Source organism: Notolepis coatsorum (genome assembly GCF_963971535.1).
Source record: "Notolepis coatsorum genome assembly, chromosome: 3".
Classification (NCBI taxonomy): Eukaryota; Metazoa; Chordata; class Actinopteri; order Aulopiformes; family Paralepididae; genus Notolepis; species Notolepis coatsorum.
Genome location: NC_140167.1, coordinates 194,303,879 through 194,331,267, shown reverse-complemented (window position 1 = coordinate 194,331,267; position 27,389 = coordinate 194,303,879). Strand labels below are relative to the sequence as shown.

The 27,389-nt window shown below is 42.6% G+C and overlaps 1 protein-coding gene across 1 annotated transcript in view; it reads left to right on the top strand.

Moving 5' to 3' along the window:
- mcf2lb (mcf.2 cell line derived transforming sequence-like b) overlaps positions 1 to 27,389 on the top strand; it is a 145,757-nt gene that overhangs the window by 49,373 nt on the left and 68,995 nt on the right. The window contains exons 2-3 of the mRNA XM_084309802.1: positions 12,856 to 12,939; positions 16,287 to 16,401. Coding sequence (XP_084165928.1) covers positions 12,856 to 12,939; positions 16,287 to 16,401 — 199 coding nt within the window. The remainder of the gene's footprint in view (positions 1 to 12,855; positions 12,940 to 16,286; positions 16,402 to 27,389) is intronic.

Genomic DNA, 27,389 nt, shown 5'->3' with positions numbered 1-27,389 from the left:
TGCGGGACAGCATGGATGAAAGCCAGCCAGCCTCTTCCTAGAGACGGGCTCGAGTGATGCTCCTCACGGGTAAATCCCACACAGCAGCGGGGTAGACGGTTCTCTGCTCCAGCAGCCACGGTACCAAAGCAATAATAATCCAGCCGGAAAAGGCTCTGCATTCACCGGTGTAGATTCTCCTGTGCACGGTACTTCACATTTAACTAGGTCGAACTTGACGTTATTTCACTAAGCTCTGACACTTTTACTATCCTATTCGCACGCGGTTCTAAGTGCTCTATTTAGACGCAAGGTTGCTCACTTCACTTGGTCGTTGACTCGTGATGAAGGCTTTACTAGTAAGGAACGAACGATACGTTGAACGAACGTTTTAGGATAAGACAAGACTACTGCTGTATCCACCTGCGACGTATTTATACGTAAGGTGAATAATCTAGTGCCAACCTCAGTTCTGTCTCGTATTACTGCGCAAACCTGGGCATGTTGAGACATGTCTTAGCGGTGACTTTGAACTAGACATTGGGGGTATGGCCGTGGCGCCTAGGGGGTCGCTGTCCAATAGGAGAACGAATATTATGGTCTGGCCTGTACCTAGGTAAAGGGATATTCCGTGTATATGTACAAAGAATATACAAGGGATATCAAACGATATACAAATATTATACAATATATCTCAAGTAATAAATATATTCGGTTTAATCTGACCCTTTGTAACACATAGCAATGTTCAACAGTGTAGCATCAAGCTAACAGCCGCTCTCGACTGATAGCACCAAGCTAACATTTCCTAGCCTAGTGACACAACAGGCTAGCGCCGCAGCTAACCGCTGACTGGCTAACAGGTAGGCCACAACTAGCACGCAAGCTAAGCAGCTATCACCTGAACTGTACAAAACGACATAACAAGCCACACTTCAGACAGGCCGCCGTCTGAAACCCTCCTCATCCTTTAAGAGAGAAGAGAAAAAGAGATGTCAACACAGTTTACAACGGTGATTTTACCAGACATCCGGCGGAGCCAGTGCTTGCCGTCTCTCGGACAGAACGGACATGTTTTTGTGGACCTCCCAAACTTTCAAACTTTAGACTGTTTTCTTTCTACGTTACTGTTTTCTTTCTTTCTACCATTTTTAACCATTGATCTTAACTGATCACTGTGACTTTTATCGTTTATGCTGTTGGATTTATTGGTCTTATGTGACTTTTTACTGGACGTGACCTAAGCTATCGAAGCTTGTTGTTGCCATAGCTACAGCTACACGCTACAGTACTCACAGTGTTTAACTCTCCTGAGGAAATGGCTCCGACGTCAGATGTCGCAGAAATGCGAACGGAACTGAAGTCCATTGAGATACTAGTAATGGATCTTCTCAAGCGTCAAACGGAGCTCATGTCCAGGCTGGCTAGCATGGAGCAAGCGGACGCGGGCTGCTCCAGTAGTCCCTCCTGGGCGAAAGTGGTGAAGGGCCGAAGGAAGCTCTCCCTTCCTCTCTATGATCCCTTTGATTCACCTCAACTATCAAACCGATTCAACCCTCTGTGTAATGATCCCGGCCTCCTAGGCTCTCCCTCGCTTCCGTCTCCTGCTGCTAGTGATGTAGCTTTGCTCAAAGACTATCCGATGCTAGCTACTAGCCAGGCTCCAAGCGAAGCTGCCAGGACGGCGGCCCTCTCCAGCTCACGGCTCAACCATGGAAGTAGAGCTGCGCCCCGGAGCAGAAAGCGATCTGCCCTGTTTGCTCTCGCATCGCCAAACTCCCCAGACTCAAGCGATGGGTCCGACTCCCCAAAGTTTAAACGTCCTCGCCTGCGGTGCTCTGCAGCCCATGCCATTACGGTCATTCAAACGGCGAGTGCTATCGACGGAAATGCCGCTGTGAACGAGCCCCTCCACACAGCGCTGCTGCCCGACCAGCCGTCTACCTCCGCCAGCAATACAGACGCTACTCCTGTGGCTTTTCACCATAGAAACCTGGCCATCTACGACGGGGGATGCATCCATGAACAGCCAGAGATCCTACTCATCGGAGATTCCATCACCAGGTTTTTGCAAATACCACACGGCATTACATATTGTTTTTCCGGTTTAAAGGTTACTGACTTACTAGAGTGTACTCCTGAAATCATTGACAGATATCCCTCCGCCCACACCGTTATCATTCATATCGGAGCAAATGACGTAATGGCTAGACAATCCGCTAAACTCCAATCTGACTTTGAATCACTCATACTCACTATTGAGAGTCTGGGAAAAATATGCATTGTGTCCGGCCCCATTCCATCCATAGGTCGTGGATCTGAACGATTTAGCCGTCTGTTCTGGTTGCACCAGTGGCTACAGACCTATTGTACTGCTACAGGACTTTGCTATATAAATAACTTTGATCTGCTCTGGTCCAGGAAAGACCATTACAGACCCGATGGCATCCATCCAAACATATCGGGGGTAAATGTGCTAAAGCATAACTTCATACAATGTGTAGCATCACTGGCCTGACAACCAAGCCTATCTGGCTCTGTAGATTATATACAGAAGCAGCCTAAGCTACAAAGAAACACGTTGAGTGTCATCCCGATTCTGACCACCAGAAGACTAATCAATTACTCATTATCATGTCCCATATGTAAATCGAACCTTATCAATATCAGTGTTCAACCACAGACTGTCTCACGCCCCACTACAGAACCCGTACAGCTAAAACTAGCACTGTTCAACGTTAGAGCGCTGAAACAAAAATCATTTCTGATAAATGAACTCATAGTAAAACATGGTGTACATTGTATGTTTTTAGTAGAGACATGGCTAGACAACATCACTGGTGTAGCAACACTGATTGAGACCTCCCCTTCCAATTTTAAATTCTATCAATCAAACAGACAGAGTGGGAGGGGAGGAGGAATAGCAGCAATCATCTCCACTCAATTTGTGTGCAGTGATATTGACCTGGGAAAATTTTTATCATTTTAATACCTTGCTATTGTATTGAAAACAGAACTGCCAGTAGTATGTGTGACATTGTATCGACCACCAAGGTACTCGCCACTCTTCATACAGGAATTTTCAGAACTCATATCGATCTGCATTACCAGGTATGATAGAATCATTCTTAATGGAGATCTAAACATTCATATCAACAAAAAGGATGACCCCAGGGGTTGCGAGTTTCTGAACCTACTGGACAGTTTTGGACTGATGCAACATGTTCACGAGGCCACCCACCAACATGGCAACACTCTGGACCTACTAATAACAACAGGGCTAAACATTGAGAATGTATCAGTAAAACAAATTCCAATTTCTGACCATTATTGTGTGTTCTATGGTACAAGCCTAATATTACATAGGACCAGAAGCGAATTCCTAGTTCACAGAAGGCTTCTGGACGCTAGAGCTGAAGCAAAATTCTCTAGTATGATGAAATCATATGACCAATGCAGTGAATCCTCCTTAAATCAAAACTTCCACAGCACCTTGTCAACAGTGTTAGATACTGTCGCCCCTCTGAAGGTTAAAAAGGTAAAAACTGATAGAATCTCTCCATGGTTAAATAAAACCAATATTAAAGATAACAAGAGAAAATGTAGGATAGCCGAGCGAAAATGGAGGAAATTCAAACTCACAGCTCACTTTAATTTATACAAAGACGCCATGGGCGCATACAATAAGGCAATACAACTTGCGAGAAAGGAATATTTTTCCAAAATGATCTCAGAAAATATGGGTAACTCCAGGGTACTTTTTTCCACCATCGACCGGCTGATTAACATGCCACCCCCCCCATATACCGCAGCAATCAGCCACAAAATGTGAAGAGTTCGCAGTTTTCTTTAATGAAAAAATATCATTGATTAGAGCAAGTGTTACAGGTACCAGGATATGGCACCTGATAGCAGATATATGTTTAACCTTTATCATCAGTCACTTATCATCAGTCATATCCACTATTCTCTAGTATACCGAAATACCTCCACACCTCAGTGTTATCCATAGTTGTGTTCCGGTCTCAAGTTCTATTGAAACTCAAATGTGCACTGCAAGTACATTTATATATATATATGTATCGGGCCGTTCTCAACCCTACTAGGAATTTGCTAAACCGTGACCATGGTATAACTCAAGGGAATAGATTTATATTTACATTTAACGGAGGGCGCAATAGAGAGAGAGAGAGAGAGAGAGAGAGAGAGAGAGAGAGAGAGAGAGAGAGAGAGAGACACGCTCCGGTGTTTAGCCATCTCCCAAGTAGTGTAAGCTAAAGTAATTTCCCTCTAACCATCTTGTACACAATATACACATTTACTACACAGCAATTCAACCCAACACAGTATGTATTTCAAAACATAAACCTTTATAATCCCCTTGGAGATACTTAACTTCGACACGTTAGTGCTTAAATGGACAATTGTGTTCCAACACTATTTAAATGTACCAACGAAACGTGGCGCCATCAATAGACGGTCTGCTTCTCAACCACGTTACTTGTCGTCTTAAACTTCTTAAACTTGACTCAAACATCGACAATAGTTACTTAATTTGAACCCTCGACATTGCATGTATCCTTGTTAACCTTTATGTGTGTTTTGTAGTATATTACCCACCTATGAAACAGGTTGTAGTTAATCATTTGACAAAGGAAGGTGCAGACACGATGTTATTGACTCTGGTTCCTCCCGGTTGTGAGGCTGAGATCGCCTCGTGCGTTCCTAAGCACACAGTACGGTTCCCTGGAAGGCGAAGCCACTAAACACCAGTCCTATACCGCCACCTATTGACCAGATTATGTTAATGTCTCCCATTACATATAAATGACTGTTCTACCTTGTTTCTGATGGAGGTAATCCTGTACCAATATGTTCACACTGTTTTGACACATAATCTAAAGATATTAACATGATACCACTTCTAGTGGGCATCACACAAGCATTGCCTCTGATATAGATCTGGCTGTAAGTGGAAACCCACCTGAGATAACTATGGGGGAATTCACATGTATTACATTACCTGACCTCTGTAAGATTGTCTCTGAGTGTAATTCCGCCACCTCCTGCCTTGATCCTATACCAACAGCATTTCTCAAGCGGGTGTTCGATAGTGTCTCAAATCATGTCCTTGAAATCATAAATATGTCGCTTCAAACAGGCACTTTTCCAGATGCATTTAAAACGGCTGTAGTAAAACCACTACTAAAGAAAACAAACTTAGATGTAAACGAACTAAAAAGCTATAGGCCAATATTGAACCTTCCATTTATCAGCAAGATATTAGAAAAGATAGTCTCAGTACAAATAAACTCCTTTCTCAAAGATAATAACATCATGGAGGAATTACAATCAGGTTTCAGAACAAATCACAGCACTGAAACTGCCCTTACTAAAATAGTTAGCGACCTCAGGCTAAACTCCGATGCTGGCAAAGTCTCAATTCTTGTCCTATTGGACCTTAGTGCAGCGTTCGATACGATTGACCATAATATCCTGATCAGTCGTCTTGAAAGACTGGTTGGCTTTTCCGATCATGTACTAAATTGGCTCATAACATACATTAAGGGGAGAAGGTTCTATGTTAAGCTTGGAGACAATGTATCTGAGAAACATGACAGCAACTTTGGAGTTGCACAAGGAAGCTGCCTTGGTCCATTACTCTTCTCACTATATATGCTGCCCCTCGGGGACATCATTCGAGACCACAATGTATGCTTCCATAGTTATGCTGATGATACACAACTATATATCTCCGCAGAACCAAATAACACTACAGCCATACAGTCCATTACAAACTGTCTGTTAGCAATAAACAAGTGGATGAACAATAACTTCCTAAAATTAAACGAAAGCAAGACCGAAATCCTATTGATCGGCCCAAAAGCGAAAAGGGAAGTGCTGTGTGAAAACCTGGGGAGTCTGTCATCCTATGTAAAGACTGAGGTTACAAGCCTAGGTGTCATCTTGGACTCAGACCTGACCTTTAAGTCTCATATTAATAAGGCCATGAAAACGTCATTCTTCCACCTAAGAAACATAGCGAAAGTAAGACCTTTCGTAAATAAAAAGGATGCAGAGACACTGATTCATGCTTTTGTCTCAAGCCGGCTTGACTATTGTAATGCACTGTTCACTGGTCTTCCCAAAGCAACCATTGGGAAGCTTCAGCTTATCCAAAACTCTGCAGCTCGATTACTAACTCATGCAAAGAGAAGAGAACATATCACTCCAGTCCTAGCCACTCTGCACTGGCTTCCAATAACTCATAGAATTGATTTTAAGGTCCTTTTCCTGACATATAAAGCTCTTAATGAGCAAGGCCCAAAATACATAGCAAATTCCCTAGTTAGTTATCTGCCCTCAAGAACGCTACGGTCATCCACTACACTACTACAGGTTTACTAGACACACCCAGAAACCAAAAGAGGATAGGAAGTATGGAATTTGCCAACTATGCCCCAAAACTATGGAACACACTACCAACACACATCAGAAACGCCAGCTCCATACACATTTTTAAAGGAAAAATAAAAACGTACCTATACAGTCTAGCTTACAAATAGTGTACCATGCCTTAGGGAAGGCGAGTATCTTATTGAAATGTTTTTATTATTATTTTTAAATTTTTTATGTATTGATCTTTTACTGAAATGTTATTTTACTGTACTTTGCCTATTGCCGTACTTTTATTACTGTTGTCTTATTAATGTGATGCTTTATTTTTAGTACCCGGAGCTGCTAACTGGCTAACGTTATGAGAGCTAACGTTGCTACCTGCTGTACCCGGAGCTGCTGGCTAGCTGACGTTATGAGAGCCAACGTTGCTACGTACTGTACAAGTGCATTGGTTTAGTGCACTTCCTACTTCCGGTTGCTGCTAAACAAGTACAAGTGCATTGGTTTAGTGCACGTTATGAGAGCTAACGTTGCTACCTACTAGATATTGGTTTAGCATTGGTTTAGTGCACGTTATGAGAGCTAACGTTGCTACCTACTAGTTATTGGTCTAGTGCACTTCCTACTTCCAGTTGCTGCTAAACAAGTACAAGTGCATTGGTTTAGTGCATTTCCTACTTCCTAACTGGCTAACGTTATGAGACATAACACAAAGACGCTATGGCTTGGAAAAGCCTTATGGATCCATAAGGCTTGGAAAAGCCTTATGGACCCAACTCTTTAGATGAGGGAACGGGTACATACGCATACAATACGCGACCACTAATAAAAACGTAACTACACTAACATTATGAGAGCTAACATTGCTACCTACTGTACAAGTGCATTGGTTTAGTGCATTTCCTACTTCCGGTTGCTACTGAACGGACATGTTTGTGCGGACCTGTTCTCCCAAACTGGTCAGCAAATGACTGTTTTCATTTTTACGTTATTATTATTATTTTTTTTAAACATTGATCTTAACTGATCACTGTGACTTTATTGCTTTTATCGTTATATATGCCTATGTTTGTGTACAGCACTTTGAGCTACATGACATGTATGAAAGGTGCTTTATAAATACTTACTTACTTACTTACTTACTTACTTACTTACTTACTTACTTACAAGTCCCATCTGGGCTGCAGCCGACTTGAACATGGATCTTCCGATAACGAACATCCATGCCCACATTTCCTCGTTAGGGTATACTCTCATTTGTATATGAAAGATGGGGCCTGCACGGGACAGAGAAGCATCCGCTCGTCCAGAGAATCCTGGGATCACCAGTTCCTGCTCGCGGCCCACTAGGCTTCAGACCAAGATCCCCCGCCGTCGCCTAAGAGGCTGAACAGAGGACCCTAATCTGGGGCCGGCTTTCGTAAAAATTGTCAGCTAGCCCCCATAGCACTAACAGACAAGTGGCGCTCGCAAGCAAAACATTACTCACCCAGGCTTGAAAATCAACCAGTCCCTCACAACAGACTTCCACAGTCCAGCTGCATAGCAGGAGGGTCAAACCCATCCAGCCGCAGCAAAGGAGGACTGCAGTTTGGGGAGTATATTAGCGACGCGAGCCCCTAATACGAAAAAAATAAAAAAAATAAAACGGTGGAGGTTTAGAATGATCATCAGCTTCCACAAGTTAACCCCAAGAGGGCGGCTAGGTGGTGTAGTGGGCAAGGCGCTCTGGGTTCGAATCCAGCTCTCGAATCAGCTTGGCTGGTCGTTCATACTAACACAATTGGCAGTGTTAGGGGTGGGAAAGCTGATGGGTGGGTCCTGGGTGTTGTGGACAGCGACCCCTACAGTTCGGTCAAGGCGCCTGCACAGCGAGGGTAGGATCTGGAGGGAGGTAGTGTGACCTTCCACACGTTACACTCTCCCGGTGAGAATCTGCGCTGCCAGGCTGGCTGCCGGCTGGCTGCACATGCGTCGGAGGAAAGCATGCGACAGTCTCCGGCCTCCCGGACCAACAGTAGGGGGGAGTGCGCAACAACCAGGAAGGGGGTTGGGAATTGGCATAATGACTAACAGTGGGATGGGAGAAAAATCGAAAAAAAGGAGGGGGGGGGGGGGAAGATAATAAAAAAAATAAAAAATAATAATTAACCCCAAGAATAGAAATACACCTCCGTTTAATCTCTTTCTTAGCTTTTTGAACAGTACATTTACAAATATCTCTCGAATCATATTTTCTTTCATGTATTGAAAAAAACCTTTGCACCCCGTCTGGGAGTAACTTTGCTTTAGCTCTGTACATTATTTGCATAGTTTTATAATAAACAAAATCATTAAATTTCATAATATTAGACTTTATAAACAATGGATTTGTGTGTTCATATAGTAACCAGCCTTTGCAGTGTGGTAGTGAAAGAGTTGGATGGGATGAATGTGGTGAAGTAAGTAGTGTACTTGTACTTCTTGAGATTGTGTGTTTCAGTGTCTTGGTGGTTCCGCCTCGCTGCACTGACCTTTATCTCACCACAGAACACCCCCGGGTCCCTCGGCTCACGTACACAGCTGTCGTGTTTCTAAAGAGGTCTTACTTTTATTCATTTATTTACACAAAGAAAACTTCTGAATGAGAGAATCTCGATGTCAAACAGGAAATACACAGGTACTGTGGAAGAACGACGCAAATGTTTCAAGTGTTTATAGAATATTTGTCGTAGTGTCCTTGAGCAAGACACTTAGCGGCTCCCTGTGAGCGGGTTGGCACCTTGCATGGTTGCTTCCGCTGTCGGTGTGTGAATGTGTGAGTGAATGGGTGAATGTGAGGCATAAGTTGTAAAACGATTTTTGGACAAAAGGGCTATATGAATGCAGACCATTTACCACACACACACGTTTGGTGGAAAACTATCCATCGCTATTGCATTTGGCCTTTGGCGTTTTTTTGGCACATCAAGTTAAAGGAACACACAAACATTTTGAGAAATTAGCTTATCGTCTTCTCCAGAGAGAGACAAGAAGAGAGATACCAGTTCCCTCTCTGTGCGTTCAGTAGAAAACTATCTGGCTGCACGTTAGCCTAGCTTAGCACAATGAATGGAAGCAGACATGGCCGGTTAGCCTAGGCATTGTCCAACTAACACCTCTCCCGAAGGCTAACCGGCCATGTCCGCTTCCATTCATTGTGCTAAGCTAGGCTAACATGCAGCCAGATAGCTTTCTACTGGCGTGTTCCTTTAAGTCGAGCAATTACTTTACAACACTGGCCGCCTTCCCTATGGCATCTCCCCATTCAGCTGCAGCATATTTCCTCATTTCCCTACCCAGATATTTAATATTATGTTCATGAATCTTTGGATGACCTAAATCTAAGAGGTACTGTAGTGACTATTTCTGGGACTTGATGATAGTCATCGGCATGATGTATATCTGTTTGTTTTGTCCTAAAGTTGTGGGTTGTGAGCAAAAGCCCTCTAATCCCTGTTTACTCCCCAAGTAGTTTTCCCCCGAAAAAGAGAAGATTCATACTGATCACAGATCAGGGTGGATGACATGATGTCGGCCTGATGAACTGAATGGAATAAGCTTGTGATTTAGTAGTTGAGTCTACAAGGTCGTCATTGCCGGATCATGTCAAATGAGGGCCGTGTAGACTCAACCACTAAATCACGTGCTAAATCCACGGTGTGTGGAGTCTACACGGTCCTCACTTCAAATAATCAAAATTGTATTTAGTGCACCTTTAAAGGGGAACTACGGCCAGTGTAAGTTATTCCTATGGTCTAAAAGTCAGTCCAAAATATTAGGGACCAAACCCAAAAACTAGAGTGTTATAGTAGATGACACAGAGCACCCAGGGCCATTTTTGTTTCAGAACTGAGAACACTACTGAATAGAATAAAGCTAATAAAACTGCACAGCAGACGTAGACTGTATCTCGTGCAATTAAAAGGAGAAAGATCGTTGTCCAAGTCATCTTTGTAGGAGAGTATGGTATATTGACTTGAACAAGACTGTTAGATCAACCCTGAAAACTGGAAATATCTGTTATAATAGTTAATTCAAAATAATACTTTAATAGTGAACTGTTTCATGCATTACAGGGACTCTCAGAGTACATTCCGGGGGAGCCTTCAGGCAAAACCGCTCATGATAACATTGTTTATTCAGTTGTATTTAGGGCGGCAAAGTCACACCCCACAGAAAACGGTGACTCAGTATTGGCAGAAGGACAGCTGCGCTAACCAAGATTAGAGGTCACAGAAAATATAATTGCATTATATTAGTTTAGAATGAAAACAATATTGGAATAATGACAAGATTATAGTAACCTATTAGAAAGTAACTTACAAAGAAGAATACCATTTTAGGAATGTCAAAGCTGGTTAAATAATAAAGCAATTTCCTTTTAATCATAGAGTATTAAAGATTCAGTCTGGTCAATAAAGGTTGATGTAGTCTCATGTGATGTCTAGTATCAGCCTAGAAAGCAATGACTGTACTGGGATGATATTAGAGATCTATAGGTCATTTGCATGAACCATATAGAAGGAATGTTGAAATGATTGATTTATTCAAAGGGGGCCACAGGCAAACCCCCTCTCTGTCCAACATGGGAAGCAACAGCCCAAAAAGGAGGGGGCCACAGCCCCCCTGCTGCTGCAGGCAAAACCCACGAGGAAGGACATGTTGGGACAGATAACCCCCAGAAGGTCATCTAAGGAGAAACGCCATGTGTGGAAGCAAGGAAACTATGGGGGGAGTCAGGGTATAAAACAAGGTATTTTGGTGAGAGAGAGGCCAGGCCAGCTCATGACCCGCCACGACCGTTCCCCAGGGGGTCTGAGTCCTGCGCCTCCATCACCCACCGACCATGGTTCTACTTTGTCGCTACGTAAGTAAACTGTATATATAATAAAGATGTCTATCTTAGATCAGGTTTACCATGTGGCGGCAAACAAGTACTATTGGTCTATTTCATACATAACATGAATACTATTAATGTGCAAGACTGTCTTGATGTGAGAGCCACCGTGTCTGGGCTATTGTGATTAACCTCATCAATCCTTTTGTACAATCATGTATTATGCTGAATACATTCCTGTATGTAACCAATGCATTATTCCACTCTGGGCCGCTCTGCAAACAAATGAGTTTGGACCATAGCTCCTGTTGTCTGGCTATACACGGTTATTTCTCATCTGACTAAGTCAGATGAGGACCATGGTTCTATGTCGCTCTCCTTTTCCTCCATCCAGTTATCAACCTCATTGTGCTGCAATTAACCGTAGATATTCATTAAGAATACACGACAAGAGCCAATGGAGCCGGAGAGACACTTGTCTCATCAGCTGGCCGTCAAGATAGTCGTGAGACAAGTGGCTCCCAGTGCCACAGTGGTTAACAAGACGTTGGCCACACCTGGCCCTGCTCATCAAAGAGGAGGTGTTCCAGGTGTGGCTCGGGTTTTCTAACGTAGTGATGTTCAAAAAGAGCTTGAGGCAGGATGACTTTTCAAATGACCAAACGGTCCTTTATTTAATGTGAAAATACTCACAAATGGAATTACAAATGGTCTCCCTCCGACTAGCTGACTGCCAGTTGGCGAGACAAGTGTCTCTACTGGCGAATGGACACAAAACCAATAACCATTTAAAGAAAACCGAGCCAATGGAGCACACCTGGGGCCCTTCCTCTTTAACAAGCTTCCCCAGGTGTGGCCGATGCCTCGTTAGCCACTCTGGGCATTTGGGAGCCACTTGTGTCACAGACTAGCTGACTGCCAGCTGATCAGACAAGCGGCTCTCTATTGGCTCTCTTACAATCTTTCTGTCTGTGCTTGTGATGATGGACAGATAAACAGGTAGGTAGACCGATGGGTCTACCATGCACTCCTAATGACTTTGGCACTGTTAGATGAACAATACCACTTATTGTTGACTGCCAGGAGTGTATCCCTTTGCTGCCTTTGTTGTACATAATTGTCACTTAGGATAGAAGTGTTGGCTAAATGAAATTTTAAATGAAAAAGAGAAATTATAATAATCAAATTGAAAAGTGGCATATTTGTTTTGAAATGTAGTGGAGTGAAAATATAAATTCCCCCTAAATGGAAATACTCAAATAAAGCAGAAATACCTCAAACTTGTATTGGAAGTACAGTACTTGGGGGCGACAGTGGCTCAGGAGGTAGAGCAGTCGTCTGGTAATCCAGAGTTTCCCAGTACGATTCCCGCTCCTCCCAGGCAGCATGTCGAAGTGTCCTTGAACAAGACGCTTAACCCCTAATTGCTCCGGATGAGCAGGTTGGCAACTTTTGCATGGTTGCCTCTGCCGTCGGTGTGTGAATGTGTGAGTGAATGGGTAAAATGTGAGGAACAAATTGTAAAGCGCTTTGGATAAAAGTTGCTATATAAATGCACCATTTACAATTGACTATATTCTACTATACACTTAACAGTCTTTTTTCCCTCTGTCCACCAGATGATATCATGCAACCGGACAGTAGTCCCCTCTGCGCAGCTGACATCACCCCTGACCTCAGGAAGCAGTTTGCCTTCCTCTCAGGTTAGACATGTCTGTCTTGTATTTGTATAGTCTCTCTGTCTTGCATGTGTTCAGTAGAAAGCTATCCGGCTGCAAACCAGTCTAGCTTAGCACAAATGAATGGAAGTGGATATGGAATACTAGCCTAGCTTAAAGCACTGGGGGATGTGGTTTTGGCCAACAGTGGTCCTGGCCAACAGTGGTCCGTATCCGCTTCCAGTCATTTGAGCTAATCTAGGATAGCTTGCTGGCGGATCATTTTCTACTGAACACACAGAGAGGAAATTGGTATCTATCTCCCCCCCCCCCCCCCCCCCCCTTCAGCCCTGTAACAACCCCAACCCACCCCCCCCTCCTCCCGTACATGGCGCTGCCTAGGCCGGCTGCCAGTCTGTTTGCGGTGGTGAATATGCATATGTCTGTCTCAAGGCTAGCCCTACATGCGTCATCAAAGCGCATGTACAGTAGGTGTTTTTTATGCTCTGTACCATTATTACTATCTAAACTGTAATAATTGTGGAATATTACTGTAATGAGCTGTATGTGTATGATCCAAGAAACACAGATAACAGAAAAAAGCATTCCGTGTGAAGGTATTCTGTATTTTTGCATGTCAAATAATAAAGAAACTTGAACTTGAAGTGATTCACTATCCAAGTTATTTAGATTGACTAAACACAAACTGGAAAGCCTAGCCCCTTTCGTGACTTTCGGTTTGCAAGCCTGGGGCTTTTGTGACCGCAGTCACTTATTTATGTGCCGCCACCACTTAAGAAAATACCAACCAAGCGTGATCGGGGGGCTCGGGAGTGTGTCAAAAATATATCAGATATGAATTTCAAAGATACCCAGCGTACAATATGGGTTTAACACAGCTTTACGATGGGGTCTGGAAGCTCGGAGTTGCTAATAAACAGTTTAAAACATTGTTCCTCGACGAGTGGTACTTACAGACCGAACGTCCATTTCCGCCGTTGGTGTCACAGCGCATGCGCACCAGGCAGCCTAATAGCGGCACCAGTTGCTGTTTGCTTTCCGTAGCTCAGGTTCTGGATTAGCCCCTTTCGTGACTTTCGGTTTGCGCATGCGCTGTGACACCAACGGCGGAAATGGACGTTCGGTCTGTAAGTACCACTCGTCGAGTAACAATGTTTTAAACTGTTTATTAGCAACTCCGAGCTTCCAGACCCCACCGTAAAGCTGTGTTAAACCCATATTGTACGCTGGGTATCTTTGAAATTCATATCTGATATATTTTTGACACAACGTGATCCACACATTCACGCTTGGTTGGTATTTTCTGAAGTGGTGGCGGCACATAAATAAGTGACTGCGGTCACAAAAGCCCCAGGCTTGCAAACCGAAAGTCACGAAAGGGGCTATGGAAAGCCATGAACTGAACAGAATTGTATGCTTTTTCACCTGAAGGGTTCAGTTATAGTTGAGTATTACATTCATACTCATGCTATTTGGATTGAATTTGCAACTATACACAGGGGCTGTCCCAAAAATAATATCAAAAAGGACTTGTATGGTTCCACATCTCAAGGGTTCACTATTGACACACTTTTATCAGGATGTCTGAGCTATTGACCATATTCACACTGTGGCCATGTTGCTCTTACCAGAGTAACTCCTTTAACATACAAATGTTGTGTGCTTCTCTGATGCATGTCTTTTCATGCCAAGAATCACATGGATAGACCTTTAATGACATTACGGGATAACTAGTTGAGCTAGTTATCTTGGTCGTTGACGATTTGCATTCAAATCTCTCCGCTGTCCCTTCCCATTTCTTAATTTGTTTGTCAGCGTTTAGTCCGTTCCAGTTCCACAGGAACGACCTAGAGTGTGTCTATCTTGTGTTTGCCTAGGTACTGAATGCACATATCCAGTGTCTTGTGCTTTGCTAAGATACTGAATGCACATGTCTTTTGCTTTGCCTAGGTACTGAATGCACATGTCCAGTGTCTTGTGCTTTGCTTAGATACTGAATGCACATGTCCAGTGTCTTGTGCTTTGCTTAGATACTGAATGCACATGTCCAGTGTCTTGTGCTTTGCCTAGGTACTGAATGCACAAGTCATGTCTTGTGCTTTGCCTAGGTACTGAATGCACAAGTCATGTCTTGTGCTTTGCCTAGGTACTGAATGCACATGTCTTGTGTTTTGCATTTGCTTCGGTACTGTCTGGCAAAAGTTTGCATTTCAAACACCATTCCGTGTGTTTGTTGTCGTCTGTTGCAGAGAATATCAGATACAGTAGTTCCTCCCACACATACTGTAGTGTACACACATTGTTATAGCCGCTCTGCGTGGCGGCAGAGAGGTGACCTTGGAACGGCGGAGAGGTGACCTTGGAGCTGCAGCAGAGTCTCCGCTGGATGCTCTCTGCCTCCTGGCTTTCATTCTGCGGCCAAAGATTTGAACAGACCTATGACACGATGACCGTGCACTTGCTGTTGCTATAGTGATGGGAGGAGGGAAAGCAGACAGATTGATACTCTGATCACATGGGTTGACGGAGCAGCTGTTCTTCCCCCAAGGGGTGACGAGCGAGTGTTTGTGTGCGAGAGACGGATAGAGAGGTGGTTTTGAATGTGTCGGTGAGTCAGTTTGTCACATTTGTGTCAAAGCATCACTGCAGAGGATTTTCTTTCACACTGCACCCCCCCCCCCCCCCCCCCCCCCCCCTCTCTGAATTGCTCTCTGTTTGTGTTTCTCTGCCCTGTGTCTCTGATGTATCTGCCAGTAGCTTGATATTACTGCCCCCTTGTGGTCATGGTTATTAAAGGCACAACATAATGTATAGTGTCACTGTCAGTGGGCTACACTACTAGCTTTGCTTACATTAATTACATTGATTTAATTTATTATTCCTTCATTTGGATCATTTATCCCATCCCTAGTAAATAACTGGCGTAAATGATATTGCTTGTATTTTTAGTTACTGTGGGATCCCATCAGAAGGTGAAGGAATAGATTTCCATTTACCTTTTTTAAATAAAAAAATTACAGCATTTTGAAAAATGAATAATCTTTAATTATAGGTCAAAGGTTTAGTGGATTTAATCATCTGATTTAATCATCAGAAATAACAATGTTTTCTACAAAATGCATATTGCCTAAAGCTTCTTAGAATAAAACTCTTAACCCTTTCACTGCCGCACTACCAAAACGGTTAACCCTTTCACTGCGGAAGGTTAACCCTTTACGGCGGCCGGCGGTTGTGTGATCGTAAGGGTTAACCTTCTGTTGTGTGGCAGTGAAAGGGTTAATATACAGTAGTGTACACATATATTCCTATTCGTGGTGACTAGTGTAGTGTCTAAAAGGCCTAAAGGATTTTCTTTTTGACTCTATTCTCAGGGGGCAGAGGACACAATGGCAGCCCCATCATCGTGTTTCCAGAATTCCCGGCCTTCGGAGAGCTCCAGGAACGGGAATTCCACAATGTGCTCACCTATCTTACAAGTGTACCGAGGTATGGTTTCACTCTGTCCTATACAGTTAACACACACACACCCCTTTTCCATCACTGACCTGAGACCAATAGTTGGAAGGTCACCTGCTCTCTTTCTCAGACACACCCTCCTACATTCTTAAGGAGGTGCTCACTTGATAACCCTGGTGATATGCTGGCTCACACTGCCCATCTATCTCCACGTTTGGCTTGTGGTGGCCAATAGGGGCCATGTGGTAGGGTATGTAGCATCTATCTATCTGCACTATGAGTTGTGGTGGCTATTAGGGGCCATGTGGCAGGGTATGTACAGTAGCATCAGTGTAACTGAGGGGTTACAAAACCCTGACTGTATTAAAGATTGTGATAGATTAAACCACTACTACTTATTATTATTATTACTTGCCAGACAGTACAGTTAAATATGGCAGACACTCAGAATAGACGGCACGGTGACAAGGAGATATCATTTACAGTATTTATTATTATGCATCCAATATACAAATGGGAATGACTTGGTCGCTCTTTTATGGCGAATAATATGAGAAAGTCAGCGAGTAGCAAAGTCAGTGGGAATGAATAATTCCTAAGCTAGATATACTAGACCAAACGCCGCCTGGCGTGGGATGGCAATATAGGGGAGCAAACGAGGGTACCGCTGGAGACAGGTGATATCCTCCCAGAGTTGTAAGCTCCAGGGGAAGGAAGAAGGTACGGATACTCAGGCTGTTCACTTGAAGAAAAGGGGTTCTCATACGGATCCGGTCCTTATAATCCAAGTGCTCAGTAGCAAGGTAATAGCTGTAATCCAATGCTCGATAGCAATGATGATAGCCAGCCAGCTTCGTCCTCGAAGCTAGCCCGAGGTAAGATCTTCAAGGTAGTTAAATCCAAACGACAGTGGGTATTAACGATGCTCTTCTCCACGGTAGTACGTTCCACAATCACTATAATCCAACCAATAATGGTTCTACAATATCGCCGCGGTAGGTTCCAATGTGCACATGTCCAATAGTTCTGCGACTAGGCCCTCCTCGTGTGCTGGCACTAATTACTAAGTCCACACACACTTGCTAAGGTTCACACTAGTTACTAAACGAACAAACTGCTTGTTAATGCTACACACCGAACGAACTGCTGTAATACGATTCACACTAAATGACGACTCTTTACTTCACATTAAGTTAGGTCGAACTTGACTCTGCTATACGCTAGGTGCAGCTACTGCTGTTGCATTACTCCGGACGAACTTCACGTTACTTCACACACGAACGCCGAATCGCTACTGTTTGCGCCTTCCACAATATATATACTTAGAGGGCTTTCTAGTGCCCAGCCTCAGCTCTTGTCTGGAATCAATGCGCTGGCACCAGGCATGTCCCAACTTGTCCAGACTCGCCTTTGAACCTGTCTCAGGGGCACGGTCCTTGGCGCCGCGAACGTCAAGGGCATTATCCAATGAGGAAAGCGAATAATGCTATGATTCAAACGGAGGCTTAAAGGGATATAGCTTATATATATAAATAATATACAAGTTATATAAAACAATAAAACGTAGATTCTCAATGTTAATCTGGCCCTTCACAACAATCAGCATTGTTGATACCTGGAGCTTGCATCATAAGGCCATGGGTCTGTTGAAGTTGGCCATGCTGGACTGTTATGGGCCATGTAATGCTCTCGTAGTGTGTAGTTCCACAAGATTCCTTTATTGCCACACAACCAGGTTGGTGGTATTTGTGTGCATGCATCTATAGGCATGTTAGACCTTCTTTTGGCAATGGGATTGGGTTTCTTCATTGAGCGCTTATTGGGGCACAAGATTCTTGTGTTTTTTTATTATGAATAAAATATCAAAATGGCATATCACCCACCCTTAATTATACTCAACCCTGAATACTGTATGAGAACCACTGTCACATATACTATGGATTTAAAAATATAAACGGGTGCCTAAACTTTGACATGGAGGCTGAAATGTAACTTGGGTGGTGGGCCGTGTAAATGTGACAGTTTAATAGATGTAACAAGTATAGTTAAATTACATCAAAATAAACAAATATTAATTAGATTATATTCAAATGTATTGTCATTATACAGCACTGTTGTGAAGGGCCAGATTAAACCGAATATATATATTTATTTATATATATATATTTAATTGTATTTGTATATTCTCTAATATTCCTTGATATCCCTTGTATATTCCTTGTACAATATGCATTGAATATCCATTCTAGCCTACTGAACATCCCATAATAGTCTCCATTCTACTATTGGTCGAGACCTTGGTGCCAGGCTGCCATACCCCCCAGACCCAGTTCAAACGTACCGCTCAACATGTACGAACAAGTCCTAGTTCCGCGTAGGAATCTGGCTACCGCACCACTAATGGGACTATTTGTTCATAGTGCGTATATATACTGCGCTACTAAAGTAGGACTTCCTTTTCAGTCCAGTTTCTTACCCTCCAATAGAGTGACAGACGTAAAGCCTCCCCGCGACGCCACGTGTGGGAGTAAGGCCAAGTTCGGCCTACCATCGGTATTGAGACATCGTGTATATTAATATTTGAATAGTCATATTTGGCACTATATCGTCGAGTTGGACGTAGTCTATTAAGCTAATAATAGTCTGTTAATATATAGTGCTTCGTGCGGTGAGAATACTACCGTAGTCAGCACCCCATCGTTTCGGGCAGAGAACTGGCTGTTTATCCAGGATGATCGACCCCATGTGAGATTGCACCCGAGGAGCCCCAGAGCCGACGAGCGAGTGGACCTGTATACCGGATTATTCTACCGACGACAGCCCGCCTTCCCAGGCACGGATTATGCTTTGTATACGTTGATTATTCCATGGATAAAGACCCCCGACACTGCCGTGTGTTGGAACCCCCCCCCTGGAGAGGACGCAAGGTGAGGAGACGCTCTGCAAGACGAGGTCGCTTCACGTCTCTCCTCCGTGGACCGGAGGACGCCGGCCCACAAAGAGTCCATCTGCTTTCATCTGTGGTCCAAGGATCGCCGGCGCATTGAACGGCACTACAGTGGGTTCACCTGGGATACCCTTGGCCGGATGAGGCAGCCGGACTCTACCCCCCCCCCCCCCTTCCTACTCCTGTCGGCTTACAAGCGACCGGATTAACCCCCCCCCCTAGTGTATCCAGTATATAATCATTAAAGTATCATTGCTGTTATTCCTTAACTATTCCAGGTCGTATATGTACCACCTGCGCCTTCAGAGATTGGACATTCTCTATTGATATACCGACGAATACTCTTGCCATAAAAGTGCATACTAATTCCCATTCATAAATGTGATTGATTTGATTAAGTGCTTGCTCTACACACCATCGCTGTGTAGAAATAAAGACCTATTTCTAATTCGTACATTTGTGTTGGATCCGTTTCATCTACGTGACAGTGTTCATCATAATATATTTATGCCGAGTACTGGGTGGCCGAATATTAAGTACAAAGGTAGTGGTAGTAAGTATCATATCTAGTAATACAGTCAGGGAATTGTACCCCTCAGTTACAAGCACAATGAAGTAGAGTACAATGGAAATACATTTGGCATCGAACCAGAGTGCAAATGTAGCTGTAAAGTGCAACAGCAATATACAATGTATAGGTGATTAAACTGGGTACAAAATATATAAATGAGTACTACTGAGTGTAGTGCTATGTACAGAGTTGTAGTACTATAATATGTACAGTGATACAGGTATAAAGACGGTATGGTAATAGTCATACATACATACAGCAGCATAACTAGTAAGAGTAGGATATGTACAGATATATAGATATATACTATCTTATTATCATTCACTGGAACCCTTTTGGAGGGTGAAAAAAGAATGTTCTGGAGGAGCGGGGAGAAGAGTAGGCTGTACGCATAACAACATAATCCCTTCTCACTGGTGGGAGGAGTCTGTCTGCCAGCAGGTGGCGGTAGAGGGCGAGGCTCGCATACAGCTCTGTTCACAGTCCAGAAAAAAAAGGCTGGCTAGCTAATTGCAAAGCAGTATATTTCTTTGGTGACATAGTTCGTTGTGTATATCATGTATCATGTATTAATGCCTCTCTGACCTGACAGCTACCCACATCAGTAAGTAGTTTAAATAATCTATGTTTTGTTTTTAATCCTCTTTGTGTAACTAATATTGTGTCTACTCATAGTCCCAATCCTTCTGTTGCTATTATTCCCGTTCGAATCACTACCAGGTCCCCGGTTGATCATTTAGGTCGTACTGCTGTTACTCCAAACTTGGTTTTAATACAAATTCAGCCCCCTGTTATTAATCATGTTATTGATTTTTACACCAATTCAGAGTCTCTATTCAGCCCACTTACCTTTAAAAATAGAAACGGATTAGGGATCATTCATTGGAATATTAGGAGTTTACATAAAAATCTTATACTTGTCATGCAGTCTAACCCCGATATCCTGATTTTAAGTGAAACTTGGCTTAAGAAAGGTGATTCTGACTTGGATGTAACTCTAGACAATTACAACCTGTTTAGAGAGGATAGGACTGGGAGGGGGGAGGGGTGGCTATTTATGTAAAGTCTATTTTTTCTGTGACTATTTTAAACACTGTAACAATTCCAAAATGTTTTGAAATCCTTGTTTTAAACATTTATTTGGGACCCAATAATTCTGTTAATGTGACTGGAGTCTATAGACCCCCATCAGCCAATGTTAACTCTATTGATAGGATAGCAGAGTTACTATCTCAGTACTCAAATGTTGAACTGATAGTTCTAGGGGATTTTAATATTGATTGGCTTAGTAATGATTCAAACCATCTTAGAGACATTAGTAGTAGCATTGGCTTATCTCAGTTGGTTACTGAACCCACCAGGCCAAATCTAAAAGATTATTCTAGGTCAAGTATAATTGACTTAATGTTTTCTAATAAGACTGATAAAATTAGTGCTTGTGGTGTTTTTGAATTAGGTGTTAGTGATCACTGTCCTATAGCTTGTGTTAGAAACTCTCGATTAGAGAAATCACAGTCTCGCATTATTAACAAAAGGAATATGAAAACTTTAGTGATCAGGCTTTTCTAATTGACCTATTCCATAGCGACATCCACTACACATTGGAGATTCCCGATGTCGAAGTAGCACTCAACTTTTTTTCAAAAACCTTTCTCTCAATTGCTAATAAACATGCACCTTATAAAAGGCTTAGAATAAAAAATAGATTAATCCCTTGGTTCACACCTGAATTATCTGCCTTGCTTAAGGAGAGAGATAGAGCCTGGTCACTTGCCAGACGCTCTGGTGATCAGTCACACTGGGCAGCATTTAGACGGCTTAGAAATGAATGTACAGCATCTGTGAGAACGGCTAAAGTTGAGTATCACTTAGAACTAGTAACCAGCTCCTACTCAGATCCTGCTAAATTTTGGAAGGCGTGAATTTAAATAAGACCAGAACCACAATTTCCCTCCCTACAGAGATTAGAAATGGTGAATCCTTGATCTCGGAACAAAAAGAGGTCTGTTTAGCCATAAACCAACATTTTATCGAAGCTGGTCATCTATTTGAGAATAGCCATGTAGGGCCACCAGGTGGACAGGATCAGGAGCCCTGTACATTCCCTGTGCAGATAGGAAATGATTTTCAGTTTTATTTACAACCCTTGTCTGTAAACTCTGTTCTTGAGGCACTTCAAGCCATTGATACCAGGAAATCAACTGGAGAGGATGGGTTGGATCCTTTTTTCCTCAAACTAGCTGCACCATTGGTTTCAAAGCCAATAACACACATATTTAATCTTTCACTACTAATAGGTGTGGTTCCTGTTGCCTGGAAAACAGCCCATGTGACCCCCTTGCATAAAGGGGGGAATAAAAGTGACCTAAATAATTACAGACCAATCTCCAAGTTATCCTGTCTAGCAAAAATCCTGGAGTCATTGGTAAACAACCAACTTAAAACATTCATCACAAAACACTCTATATTAAACCCACACCAATCTGGTTTTAGAGAAAAACACAGTACAATCTCGGCGGCTACTGTAGTTATAAATGACATTGTATCAGCCCTTGACAAAGGAAAGCATTGTGCTGCCCTGTTTGTAGATTTGTCTAAGGCGTTTGATACTGTTGACCACCTTCTCCTCTTACAAAGATTGCAGAGTGTTGGCTTTGATACAGGTGCTTGCAGTTGGTTTCAAAACTATTTAACAGAAAGATTTCAGTGTGTGAAAATGGGAAATGCCCAATCAGAGCTTCTACCCATCACAAAAGGTGTTCCACAGGGATCAATCCTCTGCCCGGTCTTATTTACCATTTATATTAATAATATTGTCTCATCTCTGAGCAGCTGTCAAAGCCACCTTTACGCGGATGACACAGTTCTCTATTGTACTGCTGATTCTGTGCAACTGGCCACTAAATATTTACAACTCTCCTTTGACGCCCTGCAAGATGCACTTATTAGTCTAAAATTGGTGCTTAATGCCAGTAAAACTAAATGCATGTTGTTTTCCAAAGCCAAAAATATTGTTTATAGTGACTTGCATATATCGACTCTGAACAGTTCTGATATCGAGAGTTTCAGAATACAAATACCTTGGTATTTGGATTGATGAAGGACTTACATTTAAATATCATGTGGGCGTTCTCGCCAGTAAATTACGGAAAAATATTGGCTTTTTGTATAGAAATAGAGCCAACTTCTATATGATTAGTAGAAAGAGAGTTGTTGAAGCAGTGTTCCTATCTGTTTTGGATTACGGAGATGTGATTTATAGACATGCAGCGGCTTCCACTCTTAAGCCCTTAGACTCTGTTTATCATTCAGCCATTAGATTTATCACCGGTGATAGTTATGGTACTCACCATTGTATCCTATATAATAAGGTCGGGTGGGCCTCTCTGGCAGAGAGACGTAAGTTGCATTGCAATCTTTTTATCTATAAAGCCATAATTAGAGATTGTCCAAATTATATTAGTTCTTTATTGGAATGGACCACTGGACCCTGTCGTACACGTTCCAGTTTTTGGCTTACTAGAGTGCCTAGAGTTTGTACTGAACTTGGTAGATCTGCTTTTGGCTTTTTTGCCCCTACATCATGGAATACCCTGCAGGAAACACTGAAACTAGACACTCTAGTGTCTATGGGTCGGTTTAGAACCTTAATGACCAATCAGGTCACCACAATATGTAATTGTTTTTAAATTATTACCTCTGTTTTAATTTTGAGCTATTTTATTCTTTTTAAAAAAATTTATTATTATTTTTTTTAATGTATTTTAAAATGTGCTCTCAATTATTCTGATTGTCTGATGTCTTTATATTTATGAACACACTGTGACACTTGTGTATGTAACATCTCGACGGCACTGTAAATGAGTTTAATTACTCAGTGTATTATCGAGTATAAATAAAGATTGAATGAATAGAGGGCTGGTTAAATGGATGACACTGTCATTTTATTTCAATATAGATAAGAAGGTGGAAGGGGCAGGGCATCTCTTTCTTTCTCTGGACACCTCTGTTAATTAACTGGCCAATGCAATAAAAAAAATAATCACATTTGTGCAGTGTCTTTGTACACACTGGCGGACTGGGCCGGGGAGAGGGGGGGGGGGGGGGGCTCCTCGGAAAGCCACCCCTAGTCCTAGTCCCTGTTCCACCCTCCCGTCTGCAGTGCTGTTAACTGCACCAAAAATAAAAACTGCAGTGCTTCTGACTGTTTAGGTCTGAATAATGCATACAGACAACTCGGCTGTACTGTGTGTGTGTGTGTTATGCGTCTCATGTCCTCGTCTGCAGGTATTGACTATTTCTTTCACCACCTAATTCTAAATCGTAATTGTTGGTCTGGACTCATTTTAAGTTCTATACATTGTACTAAATCTAGATTCTGTAAACCGCACTAATCCTAAGGTCTGTACATTGTACAAAATGCTCTTTATTATAAACTAATAAACTACATTGGTTTGAGTGCCAACAGCACATGACTCAGAAATATATATATACGTTTCTGATTTGTGTCTAATTTGACCCTGTACACAGTGTGACTGTCACCATTGGTGTGACTGTAGGAGAGGTCACCATTGGTGTGACTGTAGGAGAGGTCACCATTGGTGTGACTGTAGGAGAGGTAGGGCTGGGCGATTAATCGATTAATTCGAATTAATGATTTAGGACGATTTTGAACAATTAAAATCGATTTTCAAAAAAAAAATTAAAAATTTAGTCACCTTTTTTATTTTACAAAAAGTTATGTTTGGTGAAAGTTAGATTTGCACTTTATTAATCCCAATAGGGAAATGCATTCTTGTTTGATCAAGAGGCACCTTTTATTTGTTTCAAGTGAAGTTTGGTGAAAAAGCAAGTTATTGCACTATTAATCCCAATAGGGACATTCATCTTTGTTTGATCAAGAGGCACCTTCAACCATTATCTGAATAAAAAAAATATATATATCTAACCCTAACTAACCGTACTGTCATGCACTTGTCCTAATAAACTAACCTACACTGTAGCACTCAACACTTTGATGAACATTGTTGCTCAGCTGATAGAGTTGTGCCCTTCCTGATGGCTTGTCGTACATAACTTGTAAGTCGCTTTGGATAAAAGCGTCAGCTAAATGACTAAATGTAAATGTAAGAGTAACCTTTTATATATATTATAAAAAAGAAATTAAGTGAAGATTGGTGAAAGTTAGGTTTGCACTTCAATCCCAATAGGGAAATTCATCTTGGTTTGATATTTTTTTGTGTCAAATAAAAACAAAGGTTATTTGAATGATTTCTAGTTTAAGAGAAAATAATCTATTAAAATCATAAAAATCGGATTTAAAAAAATAATAATCTGAGATTTAATTTTTAGGCCATATTGCCCAGCCCTAAGGAGAGGTCACCATTGGTGTGACTGTAGGAGAGGTCACCATTGGTGTGACTGTAGGAGAGGTCGCCATTGGTGTGACTGTAGGAGAGGTCACCATTGGTGTGACTGTAGGGAAAGGTCACCATTGGTGTGACTGTAGGAGAGGTCACCATTGGTGTGACTGTAGGAGAGGTCACCATTGGTGTGACTGTAGGAGAGGTCACCATTGGTGTGACTGTAGGAGAGGTCGCCATTGGTGTGACTGTAGGAGAGGTCACCATTGGTGTGACTGTAGGAGAGGTCACCATTGGTGTGACTGTAGGAGAGGTCACCATTGGTGTGACTGTAGGAGAGGTCACCATTGGTGTGACTGTAGGAGAGGTCACCATTGGTGTGACTGTAGGAGAGGTCACCATTGGTGTGACTGTAGGGAGAGGTCACCATTGGTGTGACTGTAGGAGAGGTCACCATTGGTGTGACTGTAGGGAGAGGTCGCCATTGGTGTGACTGTAGGAGAGGTCACCATTGGTGTGACTGTAGGAGAGGTCACCATTGGTGTGACTGTAGGAGAGGTCACCATTGGTGTGACTGTAGGGAGAGGTCGCCATTGGTGTGACTGTAGGAGAGGTCACCATTGGTGTGACTGTAGGAGAGGTCACCATTGGTGTGACTGTAGGAGAGGTCACCATTGGTGTGACTGTAGGAGAGGTCACCATTGGTGTGACTGTAGGAGAGGTCACCATTGGTGTGACTGTAGGAGAGGTCACCATTGGTGTGACTGTAGGAGAGGTCACCATTGGTGTGACTGTAGGAGAGGTCACCATTGGTGTGACTGTAGGGAAAGGTCACCATTGGTGTGACTGTAGGAGAGGTCACCATTGGTGTGACTGTAGGAGAGGTCACCATTGGTGTGACTGTAGGAGAGGTCACCATTGAAGTGATGGAGGGCCATGCTCGGCAGTAGAGTTGTTCCGATACCGATACTAGTATCGGAAATGCCGCCGATACTGCCTAAAATGCTAGTATCGGTATCGGCGAGTACACGTAAATTCTAGCCTCCGATCCCATGATGTAATTTATCTCCTGCCGAGTCCTGCGGAGAGTGAGGATTATAAAATGAACATGTTTTAAAGTGTGATGCTGTGTCATTTTAACAGCAGATACACTTTCTTAAATTCCATTGTCCCCGACAGTGCGGTGTGACGGGGAGCTCGGACGGGAATCGGGATGTGTTTGGCTGGTGTTATGATAGCATTAGCTGGAAAGATAGCTAGTTGGAACAACATCCGCTTTTAACGTTACATCAAATCAGATGATCGCCTGTCCTTTCTCCAGGACCTAACACTGTCCGTGACCGTCTATCAAAAATAATGCACCCACGGTGAATTGTATTTAAGTTAAGTAGCTACGGACTAGCGTTAGCTGACTATTACTAACGTTATCTTAATGTCGATGCGGGAAGGCGAGCTAGGTCAGTTAGCTTAGCTTGATAACGTTACCGTGTCTAAAGTTGGTGCTATTCACATAATCCAGCAATAATGGCTGCAGACCTGCAAGCAAAGTACAGCAAGTGCCAAAGGATAAGAGTCTGAGGCGGAGTTTCAAAAGAGAATGTTGAATATTTATTTTGCATCAAAAATCACAACATGAACGGTCCATCTGCCACTGAAGACTGAATAGGGTATATCTGCAGAGCCACTGAGTAGCGAGTGCAACACCGTTTAATGTCCGTGTGGATCATTGGAGTAGGGTATATCTGCAGTGCTGCAGCCCATACTCATTGATTAATGATACTAATACAAATCTATACAATCACCTGTTGTTGAATAAATACCATACGTTCTAGTTATTACTAAAAAACAGTATAACAGTATCTGAAAATAAAAATAAAAAAAAATTATAATTTATATAATTTTTTTTTTAATTTTTTTTTATGCACTGGTATCGGATAAATATCGGTATCGGCCGATACCCAAAGCTTAGGTATCGGAATCGGATCGGAAAGGGAAAAATGGTATCGGAACATCTCTACTCGGCAGTAGAGAGGCCTTGAGCCTCAAGCTGTCGTGACCAGACAGAGCAGCCCCAGAGACCAACGCCACGCAACAGGACACTCACTAAACACAGCCAGGTGCACTAAACACAGCCAGG